At 39.2% G+C, this 25633-nt stretch overlaps 3 protein-coding genes across 6 annotated transcripts; 2 read left to right on the forward strand and 1 right to left on the reverse strand.

Annotated features, from left to right (window-relative positions):
* Nucleotides 1-436: 436 nt before the first annotated feature.
* Nucleotides 437-18095, reverse strand: LOC103150537 (regulator of G-protein signaling 5). The gene is made up of 6 exons (XM_007570209.2): nt 18055-18095; nt 3652-3890; nt 3516-3572; nt 3383-3435; nt 907-1070; nt 437-829 (listed from the first exon to the last, which is right to left on the reverse strand). The coding sequence occupies exons 2-6, from the start codon at nt 3693-3695 to the stop codon at nt 662-664; spliced, it is 486 nt and encodes a 161-aa protein (XP_007570271.1). The 5' UTR covers nt 3696-3890; nt 18055-18095; the 3' UTR covers nt 437-661.
* On the forward strand, nt 3831-15962 carry slc25a23a (solute carrier family 25 member 23a). Of its 3 annotated transcripts, XM_007570211.2 has the most exons (12): nt 5538-6350; nt 8017-8237; nt 9783-9906; nt 10033-10120; nt 10940-11051; nt 11247-11405; nt 11481-11633; nt 12510-12623; nt 12723-12890; nt 12968-13115; nt 14067-14249; nt 15577-15962. In XM_007570211.2, exons 2-12 carry the CDS (start codon nt 8040-8042, stop codon nt 15585-15587), a joined length of 1458 nt encoding a protein of 485 aa, XP_007570273.1. In that variant the 5' UTR covers nt 5538-6350; nt 8017-8039; the 3' UTR covers nt 15588-15962. The 3 variants fall into 3 exon arrangements, with proteins under 3 accessions (XP_016536258.1, XP_007570273.1, XP_007570272.1); XM_016680772.1 differs by lacking the exon at nt 5538-6350 and adding an exon at nt 3831-3914 and having other exon boundaries at nt 14067-15962; XM_007570210.2 differs by having other exon boundaries at nt 14067-15962.
* On the forward strand, nt 16408-25524 carry khsrp (KH-type splicing regulatory protein). 2 transcript variants are annotated; one of them, XM_016680770.1, is made up of 18 exons: nt 16408-16598; nt 19716-19818; nt 19895-19948; nt 20040-20076; nt 20175-20233; nt 20339-20410; nt 20490-20547; nt 20793-20940; nt 21062-21160; nt 21262-21363; nt 21455-21557; nt 22193-22317; nt 22421-22711; nt 22793-22902; nt 22978-23063; nt 23166-23366; nt 24721-24917; nt 25061-25524. In XM_016680770.1, the coding sequence occupies exons 1-18, from the start codon at nt 16527-16529 to the stop codon at nt 25067-25069; spliced, it is 1926 nt and encodes a 641-aa protein (XP_016536256.1). In that variant the 5' UTR covers nt 16408-16526; the 3' UTR covers nt 25070-25524. The 2 variants fall into 2 exon arrangements, with proteins under 2 accessions (XP_016536256.1, XP_007570274.1); XM_007570212.2 differs by lacking the exon at nt 16408-16598 and adding an exon at nt 16639-17014.
* Nucleotides 25525-25633: the final 109 nt, after the last annotated feature.

Here is a 25633-nt window from a genome sequence, read left to right on the forward strand (position 1 = left end):
TGTCTTTTTTTTTTATTATTATTTTTAAGCAGTTATGAGGCACAGTGGCGAAACATGAAACTGCTGCTGCAAGTTTCTCAACAGGTTGTTGTTAAGCAACCAAAGAGTGAGAGAGTTAGTTGATGCCACCACTTTTGCTTAGCTTAGCCAGGAGAGGTTGAGCAGCTAAAGCCTTTCCTCAGCCTACATCCCCCATCCGGTTCTGGCTCAGAGTTCTGTGAAATGACTGAAAAATCTGACATGTTATCTACTGAAATTAATCTCGTGTCTATCGCTGTATATATATGTATATGTTATTGAATTATTGCCCAGTCCTAACCTGTGTTAAAACTTAATATATCTGAAATGTTATATTTGCAATTCTATCAAATTAAAATTTATTTTGACAAGTGGATCTATTCAGTAATGTTGAATAAATCACAAGATGGCACATTCAGAGATTTATATAACCCACTCTTTATTTCAGTCTTTGTAAATGTTAGTAGCTTATGCAGTGCAGAGGGGGAAGTATTTTTTATTTTTTTGCATCTACATTTAAGCATTATAATTATTATGCTACTGTTTCTGTTGCATGACTAAACATGTTGCTAAAATAAATTGCACATTACAGTCAAGTCCAGCAGAAAAGATCAGTTTCTGAAGCCGTTCTCAGCTAGGAAGCTTAATAAGCCTTGATGGCCTCTGCGCAGTGGTGAGAGCGGAGAAACCGAGGGAAGGAGTCCTTGGCCATCAGGCTGTAGATCATCTGCTGCGCTAGGTTGAAAGTGTCGGCACACAGCGAGTCCATCACGCTCAGCAGAGCCTCACGGGTCTCGGCATCCAGGTTCACCTGAGATGGACGAAAAACTGGAGGTCAAAACAGGCTTGAAGATTCATAAATTTTTGGCGCTGCGCTCCTTCACTGACTTCCAGTGGAGCATCAGGGTTGATGAACTGGTTGTAGATGCTGCTGGCTTTGGTCTTCTGCATGTTTGAAGGGGAAACCCTGTAGTCCTCACAGGCCAGCCAGAACTCCAGGTTCTCCTCGCTGAACTCTGAACGCAGGAACCCTCGAAACGCCTGAAGACCGACTGAAAGGACAGTGACGCAGTTATGTAGAGGCAGCAGCATCAAGAAGGCATCGACCTGGAGGGAAAGCTTCCACAGACTGTTGTCGAAGGTAAGAGTCATTTTATATTTTCATTTAATGTTTAATAATTATACCATCAGACAAACCACAATATAAAGTTATATTCTAGCATTTTAAATACCAAAATAGCAAAATCAGGCCAACATATATATATATATTTTCCAAATAAACTTCTTTTAATATAAAACTTATGGAAATTTAATTTAAAAAAAAAACTCCATGTGTGTCAATTTAAAATTAAAACAAGCTTGTTCTCCATTCAGTGAAGTTGGTAGAGTCCAGAAATTTTTGCTCAAGTAAGAGTAGTGTTCCTTTATAATAAAATAACTCAGTAAAATTAAAAACCACAGTGTAGTAAAAAATATTCCTAAAAGTAAATTTTTTTTCCAAAAATTGACTCAAGTGTAGCTGAGTAAATGTAACCAGTTACCAACTCTGATATTCATACAGAATAAACAAGTTTAAATATAAAAACATTTTTGCAGCATCTGGAAAGTAAGCGGATTAAAGATTGACTACAATATACAAATGAAATATACTCATGACTGATACCCTTAATTAGCTTTAATGGTGACGAACTTCCTGGTGCTTTTATTTTGAAGGGGCGATTTCCGGTTTAACTGTTAGTGTTAACGCAGCGTAACGGCAACAATCAAAAGACATTGTAACGGAGCTTAAAAATGTATCTTGTCATTAGCAGCTCACTTGACAGAGACAGAAGGTATGTTTATGGTGTAAAATATAAAATGTTTTAAATATTGTGTGACTCAAACTGTGCAATTGTCTAATTATATTCCAAAACTAAAGTTAATTTACGTTGTAAACGTTATTTTAAGTTGAGTTAAAAATCATAAAGTGTCATCCTACATTACCGATATGCTACAACTTGCATGGCCTGACTTAATTACACCTTTGCTTCTTTATGAGTCCTTTCTCTAATCTTTTTTTCATCTTTCATCAACATCTTTTTTTTTTCTTTCCAATTTATTGAGAGTAAATTCACAAATGTGCCAATTTTACTCTCCACAGTACAATTTTTAACAGCAAAATTACCTGTGAAGACATAATTACGATTTCCTTTTCTGCAGTCCGTTTGTTTTTGTTAGTAATTATTAGGTGAGTTTCTTACACGTCGTTTGCAAAGAAAATAAATCTCTGAATATTAGGTTTATAATTAAACAAAATCCAACAAAAATACCATAAAAACTACTCTATTTGGTATTTCAAAAATATTTATGGTAATTAATTAAAAACATTAAAAAAAATTATATTTCTGGAGATAAGTGTTCTCACTATAAGACAAAAACAGACTCCCAGAATTAAAAATACACACAACAGCTCTTGTAAACCTATACATTTAAAACATTAAAGTACAGGTTAAAAAAAAGATGCTTCAGTTATATTTTTTTAAAATAAGAAATTGCCGCTAATTGTAAATTTAGTTGTAAAACAGTTGTTTTTTTTTTTTTTAAATTAATTTCTGAAATTATAACAAAGACCTTATTTAGTTTAAGCTCCATCAGAGCTGCCAGCAATGGTGGATGGTCTGACATTTGAGACTCTTATTAAACATAAACACCTAGTTATTTGCCTGAGTATATAAATTAGTGTTCAAACCTAAAATCAGAGTTGAAAAAAACCCTCTAATAAACTGATAAATGCAACACGCACAATCATACTGAACTTTTAATCTGAAAAATCTTTAATACATAAATACTTCTAGAGTATATGCAGCTAACTGGATGCAATAACAATGTTAAAGAAATGTAAGCAAATTTTTAATAATCTAAATAATAAAAATGCTGCTTAAATGTAACTAGTTGTTTCTAATTTCTAGAGCAGAAACAACTATAGATAGAACTGCAGAGTTAGATAAGTAATATCTAACTCACTACCACCACCTCACACTCACTCATAACATTTAATCATAACATTTAAATATACTTTATTCTAATTTTCCATATATGAGCCATTTTAAGTTCAATGAGCATAATTTCTCAGTTTTAACATAAATCTACAAGAATAATAATTTATATGCTTCTTTTAAAAAGTTTTTTTTTTCTTGCAATAACGTTTTAATTAAATGTCATCTTACAGCATATTTCTATTGGCATGTCAGCCATATAGTTATTAAGTTTGTATAGGAATAAAATTAAAGACTCTGAGAAATTTTCTCAGTCAGTGTCTTTCAACCAAAAGTCATTTAAAAAGATTTTTATGAACAGAATTTCAAACAGAAATGAAATGTCCTACTTTTGCTGCCCAGCAGAGTTTCCAGATCCTGCAGGATTTTTCCATCTTGTACCCTGAAAATTAGGCAAAAATTCATTTAAAAATGCATCTTTATAACCACATATTTAACCTAAAACCAACTTCACTTAGTCACTTTTGCTTGTGGTGGATCTCAGCCAGGTGGCTCAGCTTCACTCGCATCCCTTTTGCCCTAAAACGCATGAAATTACATTTTAAACACTTCATATCCCAGCAACATATATCGCTTGGTTTCCTAGAAAAACACTTACTTCTCCAAGCAGGAGGAAGGCAGGTAGGAGAGTCCCTTACACATATTTAAAAACCAGCTCTTAACAGAATATTATTACAGTAGATAACTTATCCGTCTGTCTCCGGGGCTTGAATGCGCCGCTCTTATATACAGCGGTGGACATGTGGCTTATCTGATCCGTCGATCTGCTGCTCTCAGACCAGCAGGTGTGGAGCTGGGAGCTGAACAGGGATGAGATGGGGAACAGATCAGGTAGACCTGTCAGCAGGAGACACAAAGCAGGTCAGTGCATATGAAAGGAAAATCAAAGAAGCAGGCCTGTGTGTGTGTGTTTGGTCAGGGTACACTGGCAGCCTCATAAAGGTCTGTGTTGGTCCAAACATGGACGCTCTGTGGAGTTCTGCAGAAAGATAATGAGGTGATGATGGAGGAGCAGGTGGAGAAGCAGTATGACAACTCTGTATGAGTTTTATAACGGACAAGTAGTTCAGCTCTGCAGTATCAATTATGCTGCTATTGTTCACACGCAGCCGACAGCGTAGAAATTAATGCAAAATTAGGTGTATACTGGGCCTTGAAACCGTGGGAAATTGTCACTAAGCAACACCTTGCAAATGGATGAACGTTTCCACTATATGTCTTATGTTATTGTATTTTGTCTGATAGTTCAGTTCAAAGTAGTGAATAGTTCTGAAATGGAAAGAAAATACAAAATGTTATAAAAAAAAAAATCTGAAAACACTGGCATGAATGCACAGAAAGACTACACATATACTCTTTTACCCCTAAATAAAATCCAGTGCAAATGCCTTCAGAATTCACCTGTTAATTATATAGAATAATCCTGTGTGTAATTTAATCTCAGTGTAAATCCAGCTGTTCTGTGAAGGGATCAGAGTTTGTTAGCGCAGCTGGTTAGCATCTGAGGAGCTCCACAGCAAAATTGCAGAAGAAAGTTCAATAAAAATCCCATTTTGGGATGAAATCTAATGTTGAACATAACCCTGAACACATCGTCCCCACAGTGAAGCACGGTGGTGGCGGCATCATGCTGCCACCACCGTGGTAGCATGATGCCACGGTGGTGGCATCATGTTTTTCTTTAGCTTTTATTTATCTGCCATGCATGCTATCTTTGCAGTTTGCAAATTCCTCCTCACTCTGTTTTTCAAAAAAAAAAAAATTGTCATTCTTCCAAAAAATTTTTTTAGAATAATCATAATTATTTAAGATGATGGTTGAAATCTTCTCTCAATATTCCTTAATACCCATTCATTTTATATCTTTTAGTTGGTTTGCATTAATTTCTGATGTTGCCTATTATTATTTTTAGATTTCCCTTGATCTTTCTATGTTGTATTTTCTGTGCGGTTGGCTCTGTTCAGGGATGTTTTCCATGCCGTAACACTCTCTTTTCATCATGAATGGCCATGTTAATAGTTTTCCATTTGTTTTTAGTCTTTCACTCTGTTAGTTTATTTGTTGTCTTTTCAGTGTCCTAGCGTTCCCCAGGACTCTGACCTTCCTTTTTTATTTATTTGTTTGTTTATTTATTTTAACCATGTAGCAATGTGGGTAATAAATCAACATATCGTGACAGTCATTTGATCATTATCAATAGAAAATGTCAGAAAGAACCGCCCTGCTTTTTGGGTGGCAGCAACTAACTCACTCGCTCTTTGGTTACCTAGCAACAACCTGATGAGTAACTAGCGCAGCAACAATTTAACCAGGCCTCTTCGTAGCTGCTTAAAAATATAAAAATCAACCGTGTGGAGTGAAAAGAGAAGTCGAGAAAAACAACTAAAGAAGAAGTTGAGGATAAAACAAGAAAGGTCATATCAACAGTTTGGCGGTATTTCATATTAAAACAATAAAATTAATCATTTTCAATATAAGTATTGCCCAGTTCTATCCTACGCTGTCACGCAGCTAAATGCTGGCAGCCCTTGTTCTCATATTTGTGCCATTAAAGCACCAGTTGGACACTGGGAAGCTGCTTTAACAGTCCTCTGAGGAAAGGAGCTGATGTCCTCCTCACTGTTTACGAGAAGTGGGCGACCGGAGTGAAATGGCAACTATCATGTGAGGAAACTTGAAACCTGCGGTGCAAACGCACTGAAGACATAAAGTCCTGACAGTTACAGCTTTGAAATGTTATCTGTGCATGTTGTGTTTAGTTGGTTCAGATAAGAGCTTAAGCAGAGATTGTGTGTATATCTTTTTGGCATCTAAATAGTTGCAGGTGCTGCACAAATGAAAGAAAAAGGCGAACTAAACGTTTGCACGCATAAAAGAAAAGAGGAACCGTTTTGGTGGTAAAGAAAAAAAAAATATTATAAGTAATCTGAATGCGTCTTGTGAATGCTTGAGGGAAATAAGTCAGCTAAGCATTAAAGAAGAGGAGAGAAGTGGAACACGCAGCTTTGAACCAGTTCTACATCCTCCACATTCACTCATCGGACACCGTGGCCGCCAGCGGACTGCTTCTCTCTCCCCTCTTCCTGCTTCGTGAACAGAACCGTGTGAAGGAAATCCACCCAGCACGGAGCGAACAGCTGGGCTAAACCGGGAACCCGCGGGATCCACTGGGACGTAGTGGATCCGCGTCAACTGGCCCCAGTACACGGAGCTCCGGAGCCGCTGCTTTCTCCCGCCAGTCACGACCCTCCTCTGCATCCGCCTATGGACGGCGGCGCCTCGGCGTGCAGATAAACAGTGAGTCAGGCTGAGGCAGAGGTCTGCTGGGTTTTATAATTAGACTCCAACAGCCTCCATAACTGCTGGAGGATTAGATTATGCGTGATTATCATTGCAGCCTGCGTCAGTGCGTGGAGCTGCGAGCTGAAAATATACACTTTAATTGCTAATGTGTCTTTATTATCGTCATGTAATTTGTACATAATTCCAGAATAAGAGATGATTTGTGCATTAGCAGAAGTATTTTCGGTGCTGAACTGTAAGGACCTAAATATGCTCGCCGGTTGAAAAAGAAAAAACAGTCAACAGGGAAAATGTTTTTCATTCTTGTAAACTATGCCTACCAGGGCCGGACTTAGGGAAATCCGGGCCTCTGGGCTGGAGTCAGTTTTGGTGCCCTATGCTCACACATTTTTTTATTTCCCTCAAAGTGCAAAGAGTTGGCTAAACATCACCTTCAAGCTGCAGGAAGACTCGGTGGTGTTAGAGGAGTTTATTGACGGTAACCGGTCAGGAAATGGGCAGGGAGGGAGAATGGAGGGGAAGGACATGCAACAACAGACTCAATATCGCGACGTGAACTTCTGAAGTTTGCCTCAACTGACTTTGTACCTCTTCTTTCTGAAACGTTCCCTATAAACATGGCATAGTTTATAGGGAACCCTCACAAAAATTGACCTACTCTCTTTTTTGCTTTCCAAAGAAATGACTCCTGGCCCTGTGATCCTGTGTTTAGTTGTGATTCTACTGGTAAAAGTCACTGATGGGGCTACTGACATCATTTATAATGTGTTCTCTCCTTGTTTTTTTATTCTTTCTAGAGAAAGTAGAGAAAGAAAGAATCACATAGTTGTGATTCTTTCTTGGATGAAGTTATTGAAACAGCTATTGCTCGAGTCCCGGCTCATCATTGTTTACCTACTTTTATTTTTCCATAAAAAGCACATGTAGTTAATTGATTCTGTGTTTTCTATCCTAGACAAAATATTTGACAGAAATGTACGAGTACTTTCTTAACACAGAAAGTATGTATGGTCCAGGAGGAATATGGCTTTGTGACTGGATTACTGAGTTGGATCAGCTGTCTTGCAAATGGATCTTTTTTTTCTTTTCTTTTTTTTTTGACGGTATATAAATAAAATAAATTGAAATTAACTCAAAGATGAAGCTCAGCTTTTTAAAAGAAATTGTTAGAGCTGTTCATAAATGCTATGAATGCCATAAATCACCACCTGAATACATCAAACTCCAAATAAAGAGCCTCCTTGTGACATTTTTTGACAAATTGAATTCAGGTGTGAAAGGAACACAACAAAAACCTCAAAGGTTTAAACCAGTATGATTCTCCATATTTTGTCCCTTGTTATTTTTGACCTTCATTGATTTTGCATCTCCAGATCTTGTTGCATAGAGAGGGTTGTATCCCTACCCAAGGAATCATCTGTTCAAGTACTCTTGGTGAAATCTTTCAATATCTTGCCTGATATGTGCAGTAATAAGACATTTGGTTATGTCTGCATGAATATTTAATTGAAAAGACCTTCAGCACAACTGCATTGGCTCCCCTTCTGGGCTTCAGGTGAAGAAGCCAAGTCTAAAAGTCCATCGCTGCCTCGGTGTGCGGGTGTGAAGAATGTTCATTGTTCGCTATGAAGCTTGTTGAACTGATGCTCTTGCATTGCAGCTGACTCCAAGTGACGACCGGCCATGACAACCCAGCGGTCGACTTGGATCCTGAAGGTGCAGTGTCAGGAAGGTGAACATTTTGTTCCAGATGAGGAGAGAAGGAAGCACTGGGCTGAGCTGTTCGAACAGCTGGACCTCAACAAAGACGGACGCATTGACATGCTGGAGCTGGAGGCGGGGCTGGCACACAGAGGGCTCTCCAACGGCTGCCTAAAGAAGGTAAGTAAGCACCCTCCATTCAGGGCGAATAAGAAAAGAAGGTTTGTAGTTTATCACAGACTAAATGAAACTATGTTAAAAAGTCTGATGAAATGTCTCCCACCTGGGGTGATGTGGTGGCGCGTGGGTAAAGCACAACTCACATGTGGAGGCCTTAGTCCTCGACACGAACGTCACGGGCTCGAGTCCCGGCCTGATGACCTTTGCTGCGTGTCTTCATTACCCACTTTCCTGTCTAACCACTCTCAAATAATTTATGAATTGATAAACATAAATTAAAAAAAATATAAATATTCCCCACCCAGAAAGCATCTAAATATCTTCTCCAACAATTTATTTTGTATTTATTTTGTTGGAAGATATTTCCAACAATAATTACATCTTTAACATCTTTAACATCTTTTTCTAAATTTCATAATCATTTTTGGCAAGATCTATATGCCAATCTTTTACTTTGTTGTATAACAGAACATAACAGGGTTAATTGTGTCCCTCGTAATAATGGAAGGAAAACAAAATGAAAAATATTACTTTAAGTAAAACGGATAATGGCCCATCTTTATTCAAACTGCGCCATGTGAAGTGGCTTGAGTTGGTTTTTGTAACAGTGTACAGTGACCCACACATGTTTGTGGGTCTTAGCACTCAGTGGTTTCTGTTGAGGTCTGGTTAAAAGTGTGCAGCCTTTCCGCTGCTTTCATCCCGTAAACGCTCTTGAACCGTGCGACCTCCGGTTTGTTTGTGTACAGTTTGTGCCGGAACATCAGCGGCGTGGCTGTTTTGTGAACACAGGCAGGCAATTTAACTCTCCTCGGTCTGTCTGTGGCGCTTTGCTTTTCGCCGTTTCTCCGTATTGCCGTTTCGTTTTCCTCCTCTGCTTTTGTGTTTAATATGTAAAGTTAGAGAAAACATGAAAATCACGACAGGAGAAGAGTCGCTGTGTGCGTGTGGCCATGTGTCTGTGAAGGTTTCTGCATGTGGGCACGTGAAGGGCAGCGTGGTGGTTATTTCTGTCTAAGGAGGCTGCTCTTGTAAGCTGAGAATGGTAACCTTTATCCCTGTTGTACTCCTTGTATTTTTTCATATATTATCAAGTTGTCCTGGTTGTATTTCTGAGGTTTTGTTCAGTTCCTATAGGTACCATTTTTTTGTTTGTTTTACTGTCCAATAATTTGTTATATTTTAGTATTTTAGGTTCATTTGTATGTAGGCTTTTTAGGGAGGATATTTCAATAAAGCAGGGTGGCAATCCAAAGTGTGACCCATTTGCCCCATCAGCACAGGTGTTGAAGTATTTTTTTTCTCTTATCATCCACACTTTTTGCTTCTACTTTGAGTAAGCAGGGCCACAAACCTTCAGCGACTTTTACTCCTAAGCAGAATTATGGGCATACATTCATTAAACATGGCCAAATATATTATTTATATATATTTATTTCATAGATAGATAGATAGATAGATAGATAGATAGATAGATAGATAGATAGACAGATAGATAGATAGATAGATAGATAATATATTTAAATTCTTCACTTACATTGTCAGATTGTAGAGACTGGGGACACCAACCAAGACGGAGTCCTGGACTTCGAGGAGTTTGTCGAGTACCTTCACAACCATGAGAAGCAGCTTAAAGTCATGTTTCACCATGTGGACAGAAACAAAGACGGTCTGTGGCCGAAAGGATTAAGACGGAAGAACAATGAACCTCAGTGTTGTTGTTTTTTTAACATGTTGTTTTATCCCAAACCTCCCAACTTCCTTCTTGTGTTCTGCTGTCTCTTCATATCTGCAGGTCGGATTGATGTGGAAGACATTCAGGACTGTCTGCACACCATCGGTGTGAATGTTAGCCCTGAAGATGCCACTAGGATTATGCTAAGGTTGGTCATCCAGGCTCTTCTTCACAACACTACACAGTTGTAGCCAGATTTATGAACCGTTCAAAAACAGACAGAATCTGGCTTTTTCACAAAATCCAACGGTAAGTCAGGCTAAATCTCTCCTGTTTTATCGTAGTTAGGTTTGCAAAACTAATTTGTTTGCTAATTGCCAGGATAAGGACTTTGTGAATGAATAAATGGATGGATCCAAGCTCATTCTCTGAGTGAAAGTAAAAATTTTAATTAAAAAAGTAGAAAAATCCCTATGAATTGGTAGTGACAGCTGTTAGTTATTTGATAGGAGTAATAAATATTAATGTATTTTAAAATATCATTAAATACAGTTACTCTTTGTTTACTTATTTAAAGTAACTGGAGTCCTAAAGTAGCTTGTTTTATAATTGGTTGTTTTTTATGGCGGTTTTTTAAGTGTAGTGTTTAAGTTTGTAGTGCTTTGACTGCAATGATGTGCAATTTTAGCCATGAAGTCTTAAAAAAAACACTACAATAGATTTTAAATACTTTATCTCACCATTTTTATAATTATTCCAACATATACCCTAAAAGATCATAATAAACTTAAATTCAGATCGCCCATCCACATTACTTGCTGACTCGGTCATTGAAGTGTTGTTTTACTATACACTCAAGTTATTGATTAATTGATTACTAAATTAATTGACGATTATTCCAATAATGGATTCATCACAATGAATCCTATTCATCGTTCCAGCCCTTTAGAAATAAACTTTCCTATCATACGTTATGGCTGCAGTGCCTACGTCAGTGTGCCTGTTAATACGTTTGGTTTTTCTTCAGCATGGACAGGGACGGCACCATGACGATTAACTGGAGTGAGTGGCGCGACTACTTCCTGTTCAAACACCTGAGCGACATGGAGGATGTGGCTCGGTTCTGGAAGCGTTCAATGGTAAACGAGCTTGCGGAACTTGAACAAGAACATCTGTAAAAAAACAGAGACGCCGCAGTTAGTTGGAACGTGACGGAGGTGGTTCCTACAATCGGTCTCTAGACTACAAAATATCAAATGTCTGAGATTTATTTCTAACTCCTTATTTTGAAATGTGCAGCTTGTTCTTTGCTCCCCGATTTATGGTCTCAGTAGATATTGGACACAGGCGAGCAGCTGACGGTCCCAGAGGAGTTTTCGGAAGCGCAGAAGAAATCTGGCTACATGTGGCGGCAGCTGATGGCAGGAGTCATGGCCGGATCTGTGTCCCGAACCGGAACCGCTCCACTGGACCGCCTCAAAGTCTTCAGACAAGTCAGTCCAACAGCAGTATTGTAAAATGTATGAGAAAAGGAGTGTCTTATACCTAACTATTCCCTCTCTGTACAGGTACACGGCTCCTCTGATTTTAGAGGCAGCGCTCTAAGCGGGTTTAAGTACATGCTGAACGAGGGAGGACCATGGTCTCTGTGGAGAGGCAACGGAGTCAATGTCCTGAAAATCGCTCCTGAGACTGCCATCAAATTCTCCGCTTATGAACAGGTGAGCACTTCTACGACACCTGTTGGACTTGAGTTTTGAGCTGGATCTGTCGTATCGTATCGTTAAATTATCATTAAAAATGATTTGTTTTCCCGTATGGCAACACTTAGCTTGTAAGTCAAAAGCAGATGGATTATACACTGTGTGTCATTAAAAGGAAAAAAATCTAACCTAGCAGTAAGAAGGTCAAAATTGTAGTAAAAGTCAAACAACAGACAATGAGATTCTTTCGCAGATGACAGTCTGACCCGAATAAGCTTCAGATATCCAAATTTTCATTTCAATCGTCATCTGGAATTCATTTGATTTTATTCTATTAAGTTTAACTTCTCTTTCATTTGAATAAGTCCAATACAACAGAGCTCAGATTAGTTCAGTTTAATCCAATCAGTTCTATTCTATTGTAGTTCAGTTCAGTTCAGTTCAGTGTGGGTTGTGATATTTATGATGCACAAATTCACAACAAACCCCATCTTGAGAAGCTTTATGAATACAAAGTCAGCTTATATGAAACTAAACAGACTGTTTCAGTACAAGTAAATCTGGGCCAATCCAAGACAAATACAATCAACCACAGTCCAATTCAATCCGACTATAATACGATGTGGTCACAACGATGCATGCAGACAGTCATAATTACAGGCTGCATTCTGAAAATTAACTGCTGGAAATTTAACTTGTATTAATTAACAAGGCAGTGGTATTGCTCTTCTCTCACAAACTAATGAATGGCACGAAACTAAGATGTTAGTAATATAAAATCTAAGTCTTGTAGCTACATTTCCCTTTAGTTTTGAGTTTATTTAAGATCACAGAGCATAAATGTTTGACAGTGATGCTGATCCCAAACCTTTGCCTTCCATGTGTTCTGCATAGATCAAAACTGTGATGCGCGGTCATGATGAAACAAGAACTCTGAGGCTTCACGAGAGGTTCGTCGCCGGCTCTTTGGCTGGAGCAATAGCTCAGACAATCATTTACCCGATGGAGGTAACGGGCCGAACATATACGAATCATCCGACGGTGCTAACAGGAAACGCTAAGGTTGCTTATAAATGAATGATCTCAGTCCCTCTGTCTGTGTATCAGGTGCTGAAGACGCGGCTCAATCTCAGAAAAACGGGTCAGTTCACAGGAATAGCAGACTGCGCCAAACAGATCCTGCAGCGGGAAGGCGCCGCGGCCTTCTACAAGGGCTACGTCCCCAACATGCTGAGCATCGTCCCTTATGCTGGTATTGACCTGGCCGTGTATGAGGTCAGAGGGACGCGCAGCTCTCGGTGTGGCGCATTTCCCCCGACTCTTCACTTCCCATTCATTCTTGTCTTCCACAGACGCTCAAACTTTCATGGCTGAACCGGAACACAGGCTTGTCTGACCCGGGGGTGATGGTGTTGTTGGGATGCGGCGCAGTCTCCAGTACATGCGGGATGCTTGCGAGTTACCCGCTGGCACTGGTCCGCACACGCATGCAAGCACAAGGTTAGGACGGCTGCTGGCATCTGGATTCCACCAAATGTTTCAGAGAATCAAATATAGTTTCATATCAGCCAAATTGCATTACAAATGTAATTAGAGTGGATGTATGATTTGACTGAATTGACGTTTTGTTGTAAATTGTCTTTTTCCTGCGATTGCTTCCTGGAGGGGTGGACTGTGTTAAGGTTTTAAATGTTACCCGATTGCTAACGTTTGTCACGTAACGCGCCGGTTCAGTGCTATGAAGCTTACCGGAAATTCCCTGTGCTGCAAACAACACCGTCTTCCACCTCAAAAAGAGAAGGGATATTCTGAACGAGGCAGATGTTAATCTTAACTCAATATTTGGAAGTGTGGCCGACACAGACTGAACGGCTTTGTTCACTTCCTCCGCTGTGGTTGCTAAAACTACAGACAGACTACAATTCTAAAACAGTGCAGAAAATCGACGTAATCGTTCACTATTTCTCTTTCTGTTCGCTGATTGGTCAGAAATCTACCAGAGGCAATGCAATTGAAGGACAGAAAGCCCAGATTGTGCTGCAAGCGAGATTGTATTCAGGCGAAACTGCAAAGGAAGACAATGGCCAGTTCTAAATAGATGAGATGAACTGAATTTAATTAAATTGAAAGAAACACAAAAAGCAAAAAGCAGTTTTCAAATAATGATTTAATTTAATAAGGGTTGAACGCAATCAAAACCAACTAACTTTAATCAACTATTAAATTATTAAAAAATGAATACTTTAGATCTTGTAGTTGTGTCAGTTTGTCTGCTGATATTTGAAATCCAAAGACTCAACATCTTCGGCTGTAATTCCTGAACTACTTCCTTCTTTTTAGAAGGAGACCCAAAGTTCTTATACTTGTATCTCTCATGTTCTGTAAAAATATATAAAATAATATATATTTTTTTTTCCTAACTTGATTTTTCCTATATTTCTCTCCAATCAGCTTCAGTGAAAGGATCCCCTAAACTTTCAATGCTGTCGTTGCTCCGCAACATTGTCACGCAAGAGGGCATCGCCGGACTTTACCGAGGAATCTCCCCCAACCTGCTAAAGATCGTCCCGGCCGTGAGCGTGTCCTACGTCGTCTATGAGTATATGAGAATAATGCTGGGAGTGGACATCGAGGGTAGGAGGGGAGGGAAGGAGCATGGGTAGTTAAAGGAGATGCGGTTTGCTGTGAGTTTTTATCTGTGAGCACGTGCAGAAACGTCGTCAGTGCATGAAAAAAAGGGCTTTACTCGTGAATAACTTTGAGACAACTTGACTTGCTTTTATGACGCCTTGGAGAAAAAAAAACTACTACTGCAATTCCAGACAAAAAAAAAAAAGACTGGGCAGTTAGACGTTGTACTTTTATTTAATTTATTTAGGTTTGATAATAATTTGATGATAATTATTGATCATCAACTGGAGAAAAAAGGTAAAATATATATATATGTATTTATATATAACCCTAAACATCATTATAGTTTTAAACAAAACTTCACCCAAGCATGATGTCTTGCAAACATATTCACACCTCTTTAATGTTTTCACATTTTGTCAGCAAAAACTATCAAATCTTTCAGATTCAGATGTTCTTGTCATTCAGCATAACATGCACTTGCTGAACAAAATTACGACACATGCTAGGTCACAAACAGAAACCGGCTGGATAAACTATAAAAGAATATAAAAAGAAGAATAAAATAGAATAGGAACAAGAATATTTTATTGGGAGTTAAAGTAACAGTTCAAAACAAAAAATAATTGAGAAGTGGAAGTAAAATGACAGGGTGAAGGGATGAGCATGTTTGCATTTAACCTTCTTTTCCTCTGATGCCCCCAAATGAAATTCAGTACAGCTACATGCCTATGGGAGGAACTTTGTTTACAATTCTGCACTATTTTGTGCTGCTCTATGCCAGAAATCCAAATGCAATACAATGAGGTTTGTAGTTGTAACGTGATAAAAACGTGAAAAGGTTTAACGGGTCAAAATAGACCTGGAAGACAGAGCTGACTGGCATAATATGGCCTATGCAGAATTATGGCTTCATTGTGGTCAAATAACCAAAAGGCCTGAAACTCACCACTGGGCTTCTAAACCACTGGTGGATGCTCATAGAAACAAACCCTTCATGACATTAACCAAACCACAATAGTACGAGAAATGCAATCAGGGTGAGAAGATGGGGAAACATCTAAATGCTGTATAATGCAATGAATAATCAGCCTCCATCTGCACAGGCTGCTGTTAATTTCTGGAGTGATGTGTTGCTTTTGAAAGCTAACAGCTATATGGAGAATTAACCAACAAGCATCCCGCTGCTTCTGCTGCTGCTGCTGCTGCTGCTGCTGCAGGAATCTGAAGAGATCTGCACGGATGCAGGCTTGCATGAACTTGCCAGACACGAAGTAGCCTCTGGAAGGCAGCTCACGGTACATTCCTTCAGCATTGTTTTCTCTACCAGGTGGGGAATAGAGAAGATGTTTGGCTGTGGGAGGAACTTGCACAGACTCAGGACAGTTGCTGATGAGTCTTAAACAAATATTACCAATACCAAAGCACAATGACAGCCTGACGGAAAGCAGCCGGTTGCTATCATTATCACATCTTTGAGTGAAAGGATAGTGGTGAGAAGAGGAAAAGACGCACACAGAACTGCCTTTATGGACTGAAGCCGGACAAAGACGCACAAAGGGTCAAGGTGACCTCACCTGCCATAACATTACATCGGTCTATGCAGTAAAATGTGGATTGGGTGATACCCTTCAGAGACTTGACATGGTCCACTGGCACAGCGTGTTTCCTAAAAGGTTCTGTTTGTAAAACAAGAAGTTATATTTAATGTTGTTTTTTTTAAAAAAAAAAAACATGCATGCAGACAAACTGCATGCAATGTGCTGCTTTTGTGGACAATTTCCACAGATTGTTTTAATGTTAATTTAAAAGAATTATATTAAACCGTACATTTTTGACAAAATGTCAACTGAATAAAAAGACGTAGAATTAATACTGGATCTGTTCCTCTACAGGCTCAGGTCTGTTGTATTATTGTGTACGGAAATGTGGGTTATTTATATTTGTTTAATAAAGAAACATGCCTGAATATGAACAAGTTATATTCAGTTTATTTACTGAGTACTTTGAAGGCAAATGACATCCCATTTATTGTTATCGTGGCCAAACATTTGGCAGTGTTGCCGTAATCTGTGTCACGAAAGATAAATGCATGGATGAGTTTCACTAGATCCTTTTGGGACATTAGTCCTTTAATCCTACAAACGTTCTCCAGGTGATAGAAGACCGACTTTGTAACTGTCTTTATGTGCCTTTGAATGTTCAGGTTTGAACAATTGATACAAGCCAGGATGGATTCATGCTCTCATTATACATCACGATACTGACTCTACCATCTTCATGGAAGATGTTGCAGCTGATTTATATAATCAGGCAACATTTTTCAAGTCTAAAAAAGAAAAGGTCGACCTGGTAGGTTATGAAGAAGGTCTGCGCGGCGGGACTTCCTTCTCAGAGAGGCTGCCATACCGTAATTAATGCCTAAGAAGGGTTAATTGTCCAGCCAGAAGGTGGCGGTAGTGGTAGCTGAATTGGTAAACCAGTTAAAAGACTTCGGAAGAAAACCCAGTGCAGCAGGAAGCACTGTGATTGGTAATCTTGAGAAGTTTCTACCGGCGTGCTGCGCGGCTCGCGTTTCTGCCCCCGAGTCCGCTCCTGGTAACCTTCCCGCTCCTCAGCAGCTTCGACCCGGGACAAAGCCTCGCCTGTTCTGCAGCTGTTTGCTCCTTTAGGGCAGCATGTCGGATTACGGCGGAGTCTCCTCTAACGGTGTTGGCGCTGGGGTGAAAAAAGACGCCTTTGCAGACGCCGTTCAACGAGCCAGACAGGTCAGTCTGAAACGGAAGAAGCTAGCTAGCTCCTAGCATAGCTGACGTTAGCGTCTCACTGCCATTCATTGATTTTCTGCCTTTAATTCTGTTTAATTCGTCGTTTTTTTAAAAAAAAATTAATGTAGACCATAGAATTAAAATGTAAACCTTTAATTTACACATACGAATATTTTAGTATCTGTTTTTATTTATGAATTTGCGTAAAAACAAGCTAAGTTAGCTAGGTTACCTAGTTAATGTTTAAGCTGTTCGTAGAGGTCTGCTAGCACCCCACATGAAACCTAATCTAAAATGTTACTTAACTATCGGCTGTTATATTTAAGCTGTATCTCGCAGTTTTGATACAGATCATTTGAAATAATTCGTGTAATGACCGAAAACGTCTTGTTTACATTTTATCAATCGATGAGAAGACACATGTTGAAAACGTGTCTGAGTACGAGAACCTAAAGCAGACTTGGAAAACGTTATTTCACAGTTGATTTGTCTGTTAATTATTATAAGTAAACACCCATCTAACCCAAGGTATTTCTTAACTTGGGTTAGAAAAGAAATATAATTTATTCGATCTTTCATTCATTTTGTATTTATACCTTAAAGACGCTGCTGAACATCTGTAGTGTATTTTTTTTTTTACATAATTTACAAACAGAAGAATTATTTGAATACAAACAAAAGAAGCGTGTGACTTGAATAAAGGTCCTCGATTTTCCAGCGGTCCTCAAAAATGTACACGTCCCTGGTGAAATCCCACGTTTTTCACACCTGAGGTTCAGGCCGTAATAAGTGAGCATTCAGGAATCCCAACAATGTTTAATCAACTTTATGTAAAACGGAATCGCTGATTCACATTGATGACCAACAGGAAGGCAAACGGTCAGCCAAAACAGTACGTCAAGCAAATGCGGAGCACAAAATGACTTAACTGTTTAACATTTATAAAACAATTAATAAAATGTGCATTTTTTTAAAGCATTTTATAAAGTACAGCTTTACGTATTAAATAAATCTGCACCCTTTGTTTTTGTTTTGCTTACCTCAGACTCGGTGAAAAGTTTAGTCGATTTGGTTCATTCATGTTCGTAGAGGTCTGCTCTTAGATGGTTGACGTGAAGTCACGTCAACCATCTAAGAGCGCTGGGATGTCCTTCTCCTCCTTCTCATAAAACTCCTGAATCTGTTATTGAAGAGACAAAAACAACAAATGTCTTAAGAAATAAATCTTTTCAGTTTTAATGTCACACATGTAATCAGTGACAGTGAATCTGGGGGGAATGAAATAAAGGTTAGGGTTTTTTTTCCCCTAGCATTTGCTCATCTTCTCCCTTTAGTTAAAGCAGTAGTTTGAGGTTTTAGAATATCAAAAATAATTTCACTGTATTAAGGGTTCATTCAGAGGACACTTACAAAAAAATCCAAAATTTCTAAACATGTTTTAAAATTTGACGCTTGATACCAATACCAAGAAAAGGCTTAAATGAAATATGAATTATTTCACACATTACTGCGCTGTCGATATGTTCGCATTATGTAGTGCAGCTTTAGTTTTGTGTTTCGGGTGATTTATTCAATATTGCACAGTGCTTGATTGTACAGAGGCATGTTGCCATGGTTTCTGAAAACCGAGTCTACTTCTGGTCGGACTGGGTCTTTAAAGAAAACAGGCAGTTTAATAAATTAATTGTCTCTCAAATGCAGAGAGATGGAGGCTGCAAAGAAACAAACAATATTAAATGAGCTAAAGCAGTTTTTTGTTGTTATTGTTTTTACCTACCGTTTGTGTTCTGTACGCTTCAACCCTACTGAGAAGTTGGGTTGCAGAACAGTGAAAACTTCTCAGCCTCACTAAAGTTTCATGAAACCTTTTAGAAATTGTTGTGATCTGGTTAAAACTAAACAGGACCTTAGTTGTAAAAACTGTGTTCAGAACAGAAACGGAATGACCAAAAACGTGATGGTACCAGCTGAAGACTTTTCAGCCAGCTGACTGGCTGTGCTCAGCAGCATTTGAGAGGATTAGATCTTCTTTCTATCAGGGCTGCAACCAACAACTCTTTTAGCAATCCGTTAACCTATAGACTATTCTGACAATCGGATAAAGAAAATGGCACGTTCTACAGAGTTTTCATTCAACAATTTAAGCAATTTTATGCGATATTAGAAATGTATTAAGTGCAAATAATTTAGTTCTTTTTTAAAATAAAAAAAAACATTTTATTGCCTAAAATGCAACACCATAGCACTTCTTTAGGAAATGTGAACCAGGTGAAGATAAAACTATAGAGGTCTTGACTAAACCACATCTACAAACATTTATGTTTTTGTCTTCAGTACAAAACGTATCTTTTTTTGTACAGTCTTGGCTTTGTTACTGTTCTGAACATATGCATTTTTTCAGTAAAAGGCCTTTTGAGCCTGAATACTCCAGCTAATTAATTGATTACTAAATTAGTTGAGGGTTATTTCAATAATTGATAAATCCAGTTTCAGCCCTGCTTCCTATAGAGCTGCAGAAAGCTCATCTCTGGCATTTCGGTGAAAGTACGTCAAGCAGTAGGTACAGGATAATGATGGACAATTTGACTGATTTTGAAACTAGCACTGGTACCAGTAACTGACCCACTACCAGTCCTAAATATTAGCCGGTCTTTCTGACTTGACAATCAGTTTGTCCTTTTCTTCTCCCTCTGCTCTGTAGATCGCAGCTAAAATCGGTGGAGAGACTGCGCCCCAAGTGACAAACAACGGAGGAGCTGAAAGTTATCCGTTCTCTGCACAGAAACGATCCCTTGAAGAAGGAGGTGGGAAATCAAAATCAAAGGAGCACTTGGTCAACATTCACTAAGTAGGAATGCTCAACTTTTTATTTTCTTTCAGATGAGCCTGATGCTAAGAAGCTAGCATCACAGAGCGAAAGAGATTCAGCAATGTGTACGTTAAAAACACTCTATGGATTTCTGAAAAGCTTTTGCTTTACTTATTCTCCAATTAATTGTGTTCTCCACTTTTCCCTCCCTCGCAGCCATTGGAGCTCAGTTAGCTGCTCTCTCCCAACAAAGGTGGGTTTTTTTTCCTCTGCATTTGTGTTTTTTTACACGAACACTTCAGCCTTAGCGGTTGTGTTACACTGATTGTTTTCCTTCTCCTGTATCTCCAGTGTCAGGTCCTCCACTATTACAGAAGAGTACAAGGTGCCTGACAGCATGGTTGGCCTCAGTGAGTACAAGAACATATATTTCACTTCAACAACACAGAACAGGGCTTCATGTTGCATTTGTTCAAATTAAATTAAAAATTTTTTTTTCCTTTGGTTCCCATCAGTCATCGGACGGGGAGGGGAACAGATCAACAAAATACAGCACGACTCTGGCTGCAAGGTCCAGATTGCGCATGGTGAGTTGCGTGAATCACTTTATTTTACGCCACCACTGTACAATAACTGTAACAGGCATTTTGTCTCCTTTGTTTACAGACAGCGTCGGTCTTCCAGAAAGAAGCATTTCCCTGACTGGATCACCAGAGGCAGTACAGTAAGTTTGGAAACCTAATTGTGTTTTTTAATATTTTTTTAAGAATTCAATTGGCTTTTTTTTAAATTATTATTATTATTGAAAATTATTTAATTTTAGCGTTGGTAAATTCACTATACAAAATGGCCTTCCTGTTACATGTCTTAAATGGGATGAAACGATAACAAATGACGTTTTGTATTTATGTGTATCTGCTTCTCCTCCTCAAAAATGTGTTTTTTCCAAAATTTAAATTTTTCTCCCAGGAGGGCCAAGGCTTTTCTAGAGGACATTGTGTCCAGAGGTCACGACTCAAGTAACGGTCAGTCCGGCTCCATGCAAGAGATCATCATCCCTGCAGGAAAGGCTGGCCTAATTATTGGTAAAGGAGGAGAGACGATCAAACAGCTCCAGGTGAGACGTCCGTGCTTTGGTCAAATATTTATAGAATCAAATGCTCTGTAAAGTGTCGTTTTTGTTGTGTTTTTTTTTTTTTTTATAATTGGTGCATCATGTTCCTGTGATGAATTTCTAGGAGCGAGCTGGAGTTAAAATGATTCTTGTTCAGGACGGATCACAGCCACCAAACATAGACAAACCCTTACGCATCATCGGAGACCCTTACAAAGTGCAGGTACCGTCTGGACGCGGACAACACGGGTTCGTTTTAAGACAACATGTCCGCTTTCGTTTCTCACTGCTCCTTCTCTCCGTCTCTGCGTGTTCCTGCCGCAGCAAGCAAAGGAGATGGTGAACGAGATCCTACGAGAACGGGATCACGCTGGGTTTGGAGACAGGAATGAATACGGATCGAGGATGGGAGGCGGCGGCATTGATGTAAGTGATTCCTATTAAAATGTTAATGATGCAGTCGCTTGAAGATGAGCGTGTTTCAGAGTTGGGATCAGATGTCTTGTTAATCCTACAGATAGCTGTACCGCGACAGTCTGTGGGAGTTGTGATTGGTCGCAGTGGGGAGATGATAAAAAAAATCCAGAGCGATGCCGGTGTGAAGATCCAGTTTAAACCAGGTAAAACACACACAGGCAGGATGCCGTTAGTGTTTTTGGTGACGAGAACTGATTTGATTTCAGTACAAAAAACTGAATCATAGATTTATTTTTGCTTTCTTAAAACTTGATCTTAGTTTTTGATTTTTTTTTTCATGTCTTAAAACTGTAATTCACAAAATTAGGATTTTGTGTGCAACGTGTACACTCGGTTGTCTATATTAAAACAAATCCAAAGGGACTTAAAATGTTTTTTCCTTTTTTTACTATCAAATATCAGCACAGTCTTACTAAAAAAACTCAATAAACAACAACTTTGTCTTTAAGTAGTTTAATTGTTGTATAATTTTATGAACTGGCATAATCTCCTCTTTCTGAAATACCAGAACACATTAATAAAACCAAGTCCGTTCATAAAGTGCCTAAATTGTTTGGTGCTTTGAGTGAGAGAGAGCATTATGAAGGGTTTAGGTTCTACAAAACTGTGCAGGCTGTGCAGCAGGTTGTCATGACAACCAGCTCTTTACATCCAGGGCCAAATCTTGCATGCGATGATGAAAATATTACCTTTGTGGTATAGATCCTGAAACACTGTTGTTCACCCTGCTCCAGCTCTGGTCTTTTAGAATTGTTTATTAATACCGTGTAAATTACAGATGACGGTACAGGCCCCGATAAGATCGCACACATCATGGGCCCTCCGGACCAGTGTCAGCACGCTGCTTCCATCATCACTGAGCTGCTGCAGAGCATCCGTGCCCGAGATGAAGGCGGGCAGGGGGTGAGTGAGAGGGAAGCTCTGGACTTCAGATGTTTGTTCCCGTGCTTCTGAGGGAGGGAACAAATGGCATGTTGCTGACTGGAGTACGTCGTCTCTGCTGCAGGGCCCTCCAGGTCCCGGTATGTCGTCGGGAGGCCGAAGTCGTGGTGGAGGCCAGGGCAACTGGGGTCCTTCAGGAGGAGAGATGTCCTTCTCTATTCCCGCGCACAAATGCGGGCTCGTCATCGGCAGAGGAGGAGAGAACATCAAGTCCATCAACCAACAAACTGGGGCGTTTGTGGAGATTTCCCGTCAAATGCCGCCGAACGGCGACCCAAACTACAAACTGTTTATCATCAGAGGCTCCCCGCAGGAGATCGACCACGCCAAGCAGCTCATAGAAGAAAAGATTGAGGTAAATTTTAGGTAGGCTAGTTATTAGAAAGTCGCGCAACTTCTCGACCAATCCTTGAACGGATTGATCTGGTTTTCCCAGGGTCCTTTGTGTCCAGTAGGCGGTGGTCCCGGTTCTGGAGGTCCAGGTGGGCCGATGGGTCCCTATAACCCTAATCCCTATAATGCAGGGCCTCCTGGTGGAGCGCCGCAGTAAGTACAACATGCTGCAGTTGTTGGTTTATTTACATTTAGACTGGATTTAAAGTGTTGTGTCTAACTTTGTAGTGGAGCTCCTGGGGGTCCCCAGTATTGTTCTCAAGGTTGGGGAAATCCTTACCAACAGTGGCAAGCTCCAAACTCGCATGACCCCAGTAAGTGTCTCCTATTGGCCACTTTCTCTTTTTCTGTGGTTTTGAAGCATGATTTATTTTATTGGTGTTTTTTTTTATTTTTTTTTATTTTATTCTCTTTAGACAAAGCAGCTGCAGATCCAAACGCAGCATGGGCAGCATACTATGCTCAATATTATGGGCAGCAGCCAGGGGGCGCCATGGCCCCCCAGGCACCAGGTGCCCCTGCAGCAGCAGGGGACCAGGGCCAAGGAGCTCAGACTTGTGGGGGCCAGCCTGACTATACGAAAGCCTGGGAGGAATATTATAAGAAGATGGGCATGAGTAAGTTGGATGTGATGAAACAAAACCTGACTGAACTTTGAAATGCGGTTTAGTGGCTCGGGCTGCACCAGTCAATCTGCCAGAGATTTTAATCCCCTAAATTTCTCCTGAATGGCTCTAATTGGTGAGCGGCAGGAGCAAATACTGAATTTATGTTGATGCTTTTTTTTGTCAGGGTGTTGGTGTGTTAAGAAAAACCACAATGTGGTGATTAGGAATAGAAACAAATAATCAACTGATGATTAATCGTCAACTAATGGTTTATTAGATTAAAATTAGTAACGATTGATAATGACAGTCCACTTAGACTTTCTTTCAGTGTTGTAGTTTTGTTGCCATCCAGTAGAGGGCACTGCTGGTCCTCCTTAAGCAGAGCCAGTTGATCAGGAATAAAAGTGGCAGGGCCATACAGAGTTCACTTTTGGATGCAAAATCATTTTTTTATGATTCTTTTGTTAAATGGAAACACTTAGCAGGTGCTTTAAGTTTCAAATTAATGGCGCTCATTCAGCCAAGCTGCATTGTGGTACTTCAGTATAAATATCTGGTCGTGGGGCATTGACTGGTCACATTTTTTATTCTATTCAGTGTTTTATTTTTCTAAAGACGAACTTAAGAGATTCCTGTTTTGTTACATTTTATAAATATTTGTTTAATAATGTGAGAAAACGGCAATTCATTAGTCAGTATTGGATACAGTTGCGCTGACTCAAAATAATGCTACATTTTAATTTTTTTTTTTAATTAAGCATATCACAAAAAATTTATTCCATGATGTTAAGGAAAGTCGGTCATAACTCTTGATACAAGAGAAAACTGAGGATTTTAAGAAAATGGCCGCTTAGTCGATCCATAAGATCAATCTACTTTAGATTAACTCATTAATCAATAACTTGCATCCCTAGTAGGAAATTATCTCTTTATCTCTATCAAACAACTTCCAGTATATCTTTTTTTTTCGTATTAATTATTCCCTTGTCAGAATCTGCTGATGACACCTCAAGAAAACTGGAGATGAATATTAACCAGGAAGAGCGTGCATCTTTGCTTTTGGTCACAGACACTCAAGTCTTACAACAAATTACTTTCTTTTTCTTTTTTTTTTTTTACATTTTCTAACTTTCATTTAAAAAAATACAGACAGCACAGAAAATGATGATCTAAAATTTATATTTGAGTTCAAAAACCCAAACATTAAACAAAACGGCCTCATCTGATTGGCATCACACAGCAAACTGTCTATAGAATGACACTCTTCAATCTTGATGCCTTTTAATAAAATAACTGGTGCATCTCTAATCGATTTCATAATTCAACTGATGGATTTTTTGTTTTGTTTTTTTTCTTTTTCCAGCTCAGCCAGGTGGAGGAGCAGCAGCCACTCCAGGCTCAGCCCCAGTCGCTGCAGCTGCAGCACCAGGTGGTGGTGATGCTGGTGGACAGCAGGACTACAGTGCAGCCTGGGCTGAGTACTACCGACAGCAGGCCGCCTACTATGGACAGGCTGGACAAGCTCCCGGACAGGCAGGTGGTCCACAGCCGGGACAGCAGGTAGTGCACCTTGTTGCTTCTGATGAGACTTTTTTTCGGAACAGATGTTCACAGCCTAATATCTCGTAATTTCTGTTGAGGCTGCCAATTTATTTACCTCAGCACATGAAAATAATCATCTTGTGTCCGTTTTCTCTTTTCAGCCCCAGTAAACCCTTTGTTGATCTGTTGGACGGATGTATTGGATCTCAGGATGCGTTTACTTTTCCTTTATTTGGCTTTAATAAGACAAGGCCAAGGTCTGCTTATCCCTCATAACGTTATCCATGTGACATACTTTTTTTATGGATTTATAAAGGGGAACACATTGCGCCCATAAATTGAACAAAGCACTAAATACCTTTCCTGTTCGGTTTTCCCCTTTACATGACTGCCTCACCTCATTATTCAAATAAAGGTTTCATTTTTTTTTTTTTTATGAAAATGTGAAATGAGCAATTTTGCTTGCAAGCTACCACAACAGCATCTCAATACTGATTCACATTTAGTATTTCCCTTCAGTTTTCAGAGGGTACAAAAAGCTGTCTAGCAGTATTTTGAATATATTCACTAATTATCTTTTTATGAAAGATAATTGCAAAGTTGTTTCGACCTAGGTACTTTTTTTTAAAAACATTCCTAGTGTTTAATTTGCAGGTGTTAATCTTCCTGCCGTGAGGATTTTTTAATTGTATTCTTTTTTCAAGAGGGTATTGAGTGTTTGTAATACCTGTAAT

This window comes from Poecilia formosa, unplaced genomic scaffold, assembly GCF_000485575.1.
Source record: "Poecilia formosa unplaced genomic scaffold, Poecilia_formosa-5.1.2 Scaffold256, whole genome shotgun sequence".
Taxonomy (NCBI): domain Eukaryota; kingdom Metazoa; phylum Chordata; class Actinopteri; order Cyprinodontiformes; family Poeciliidae; genus Poecilia; species Poecilia formosa.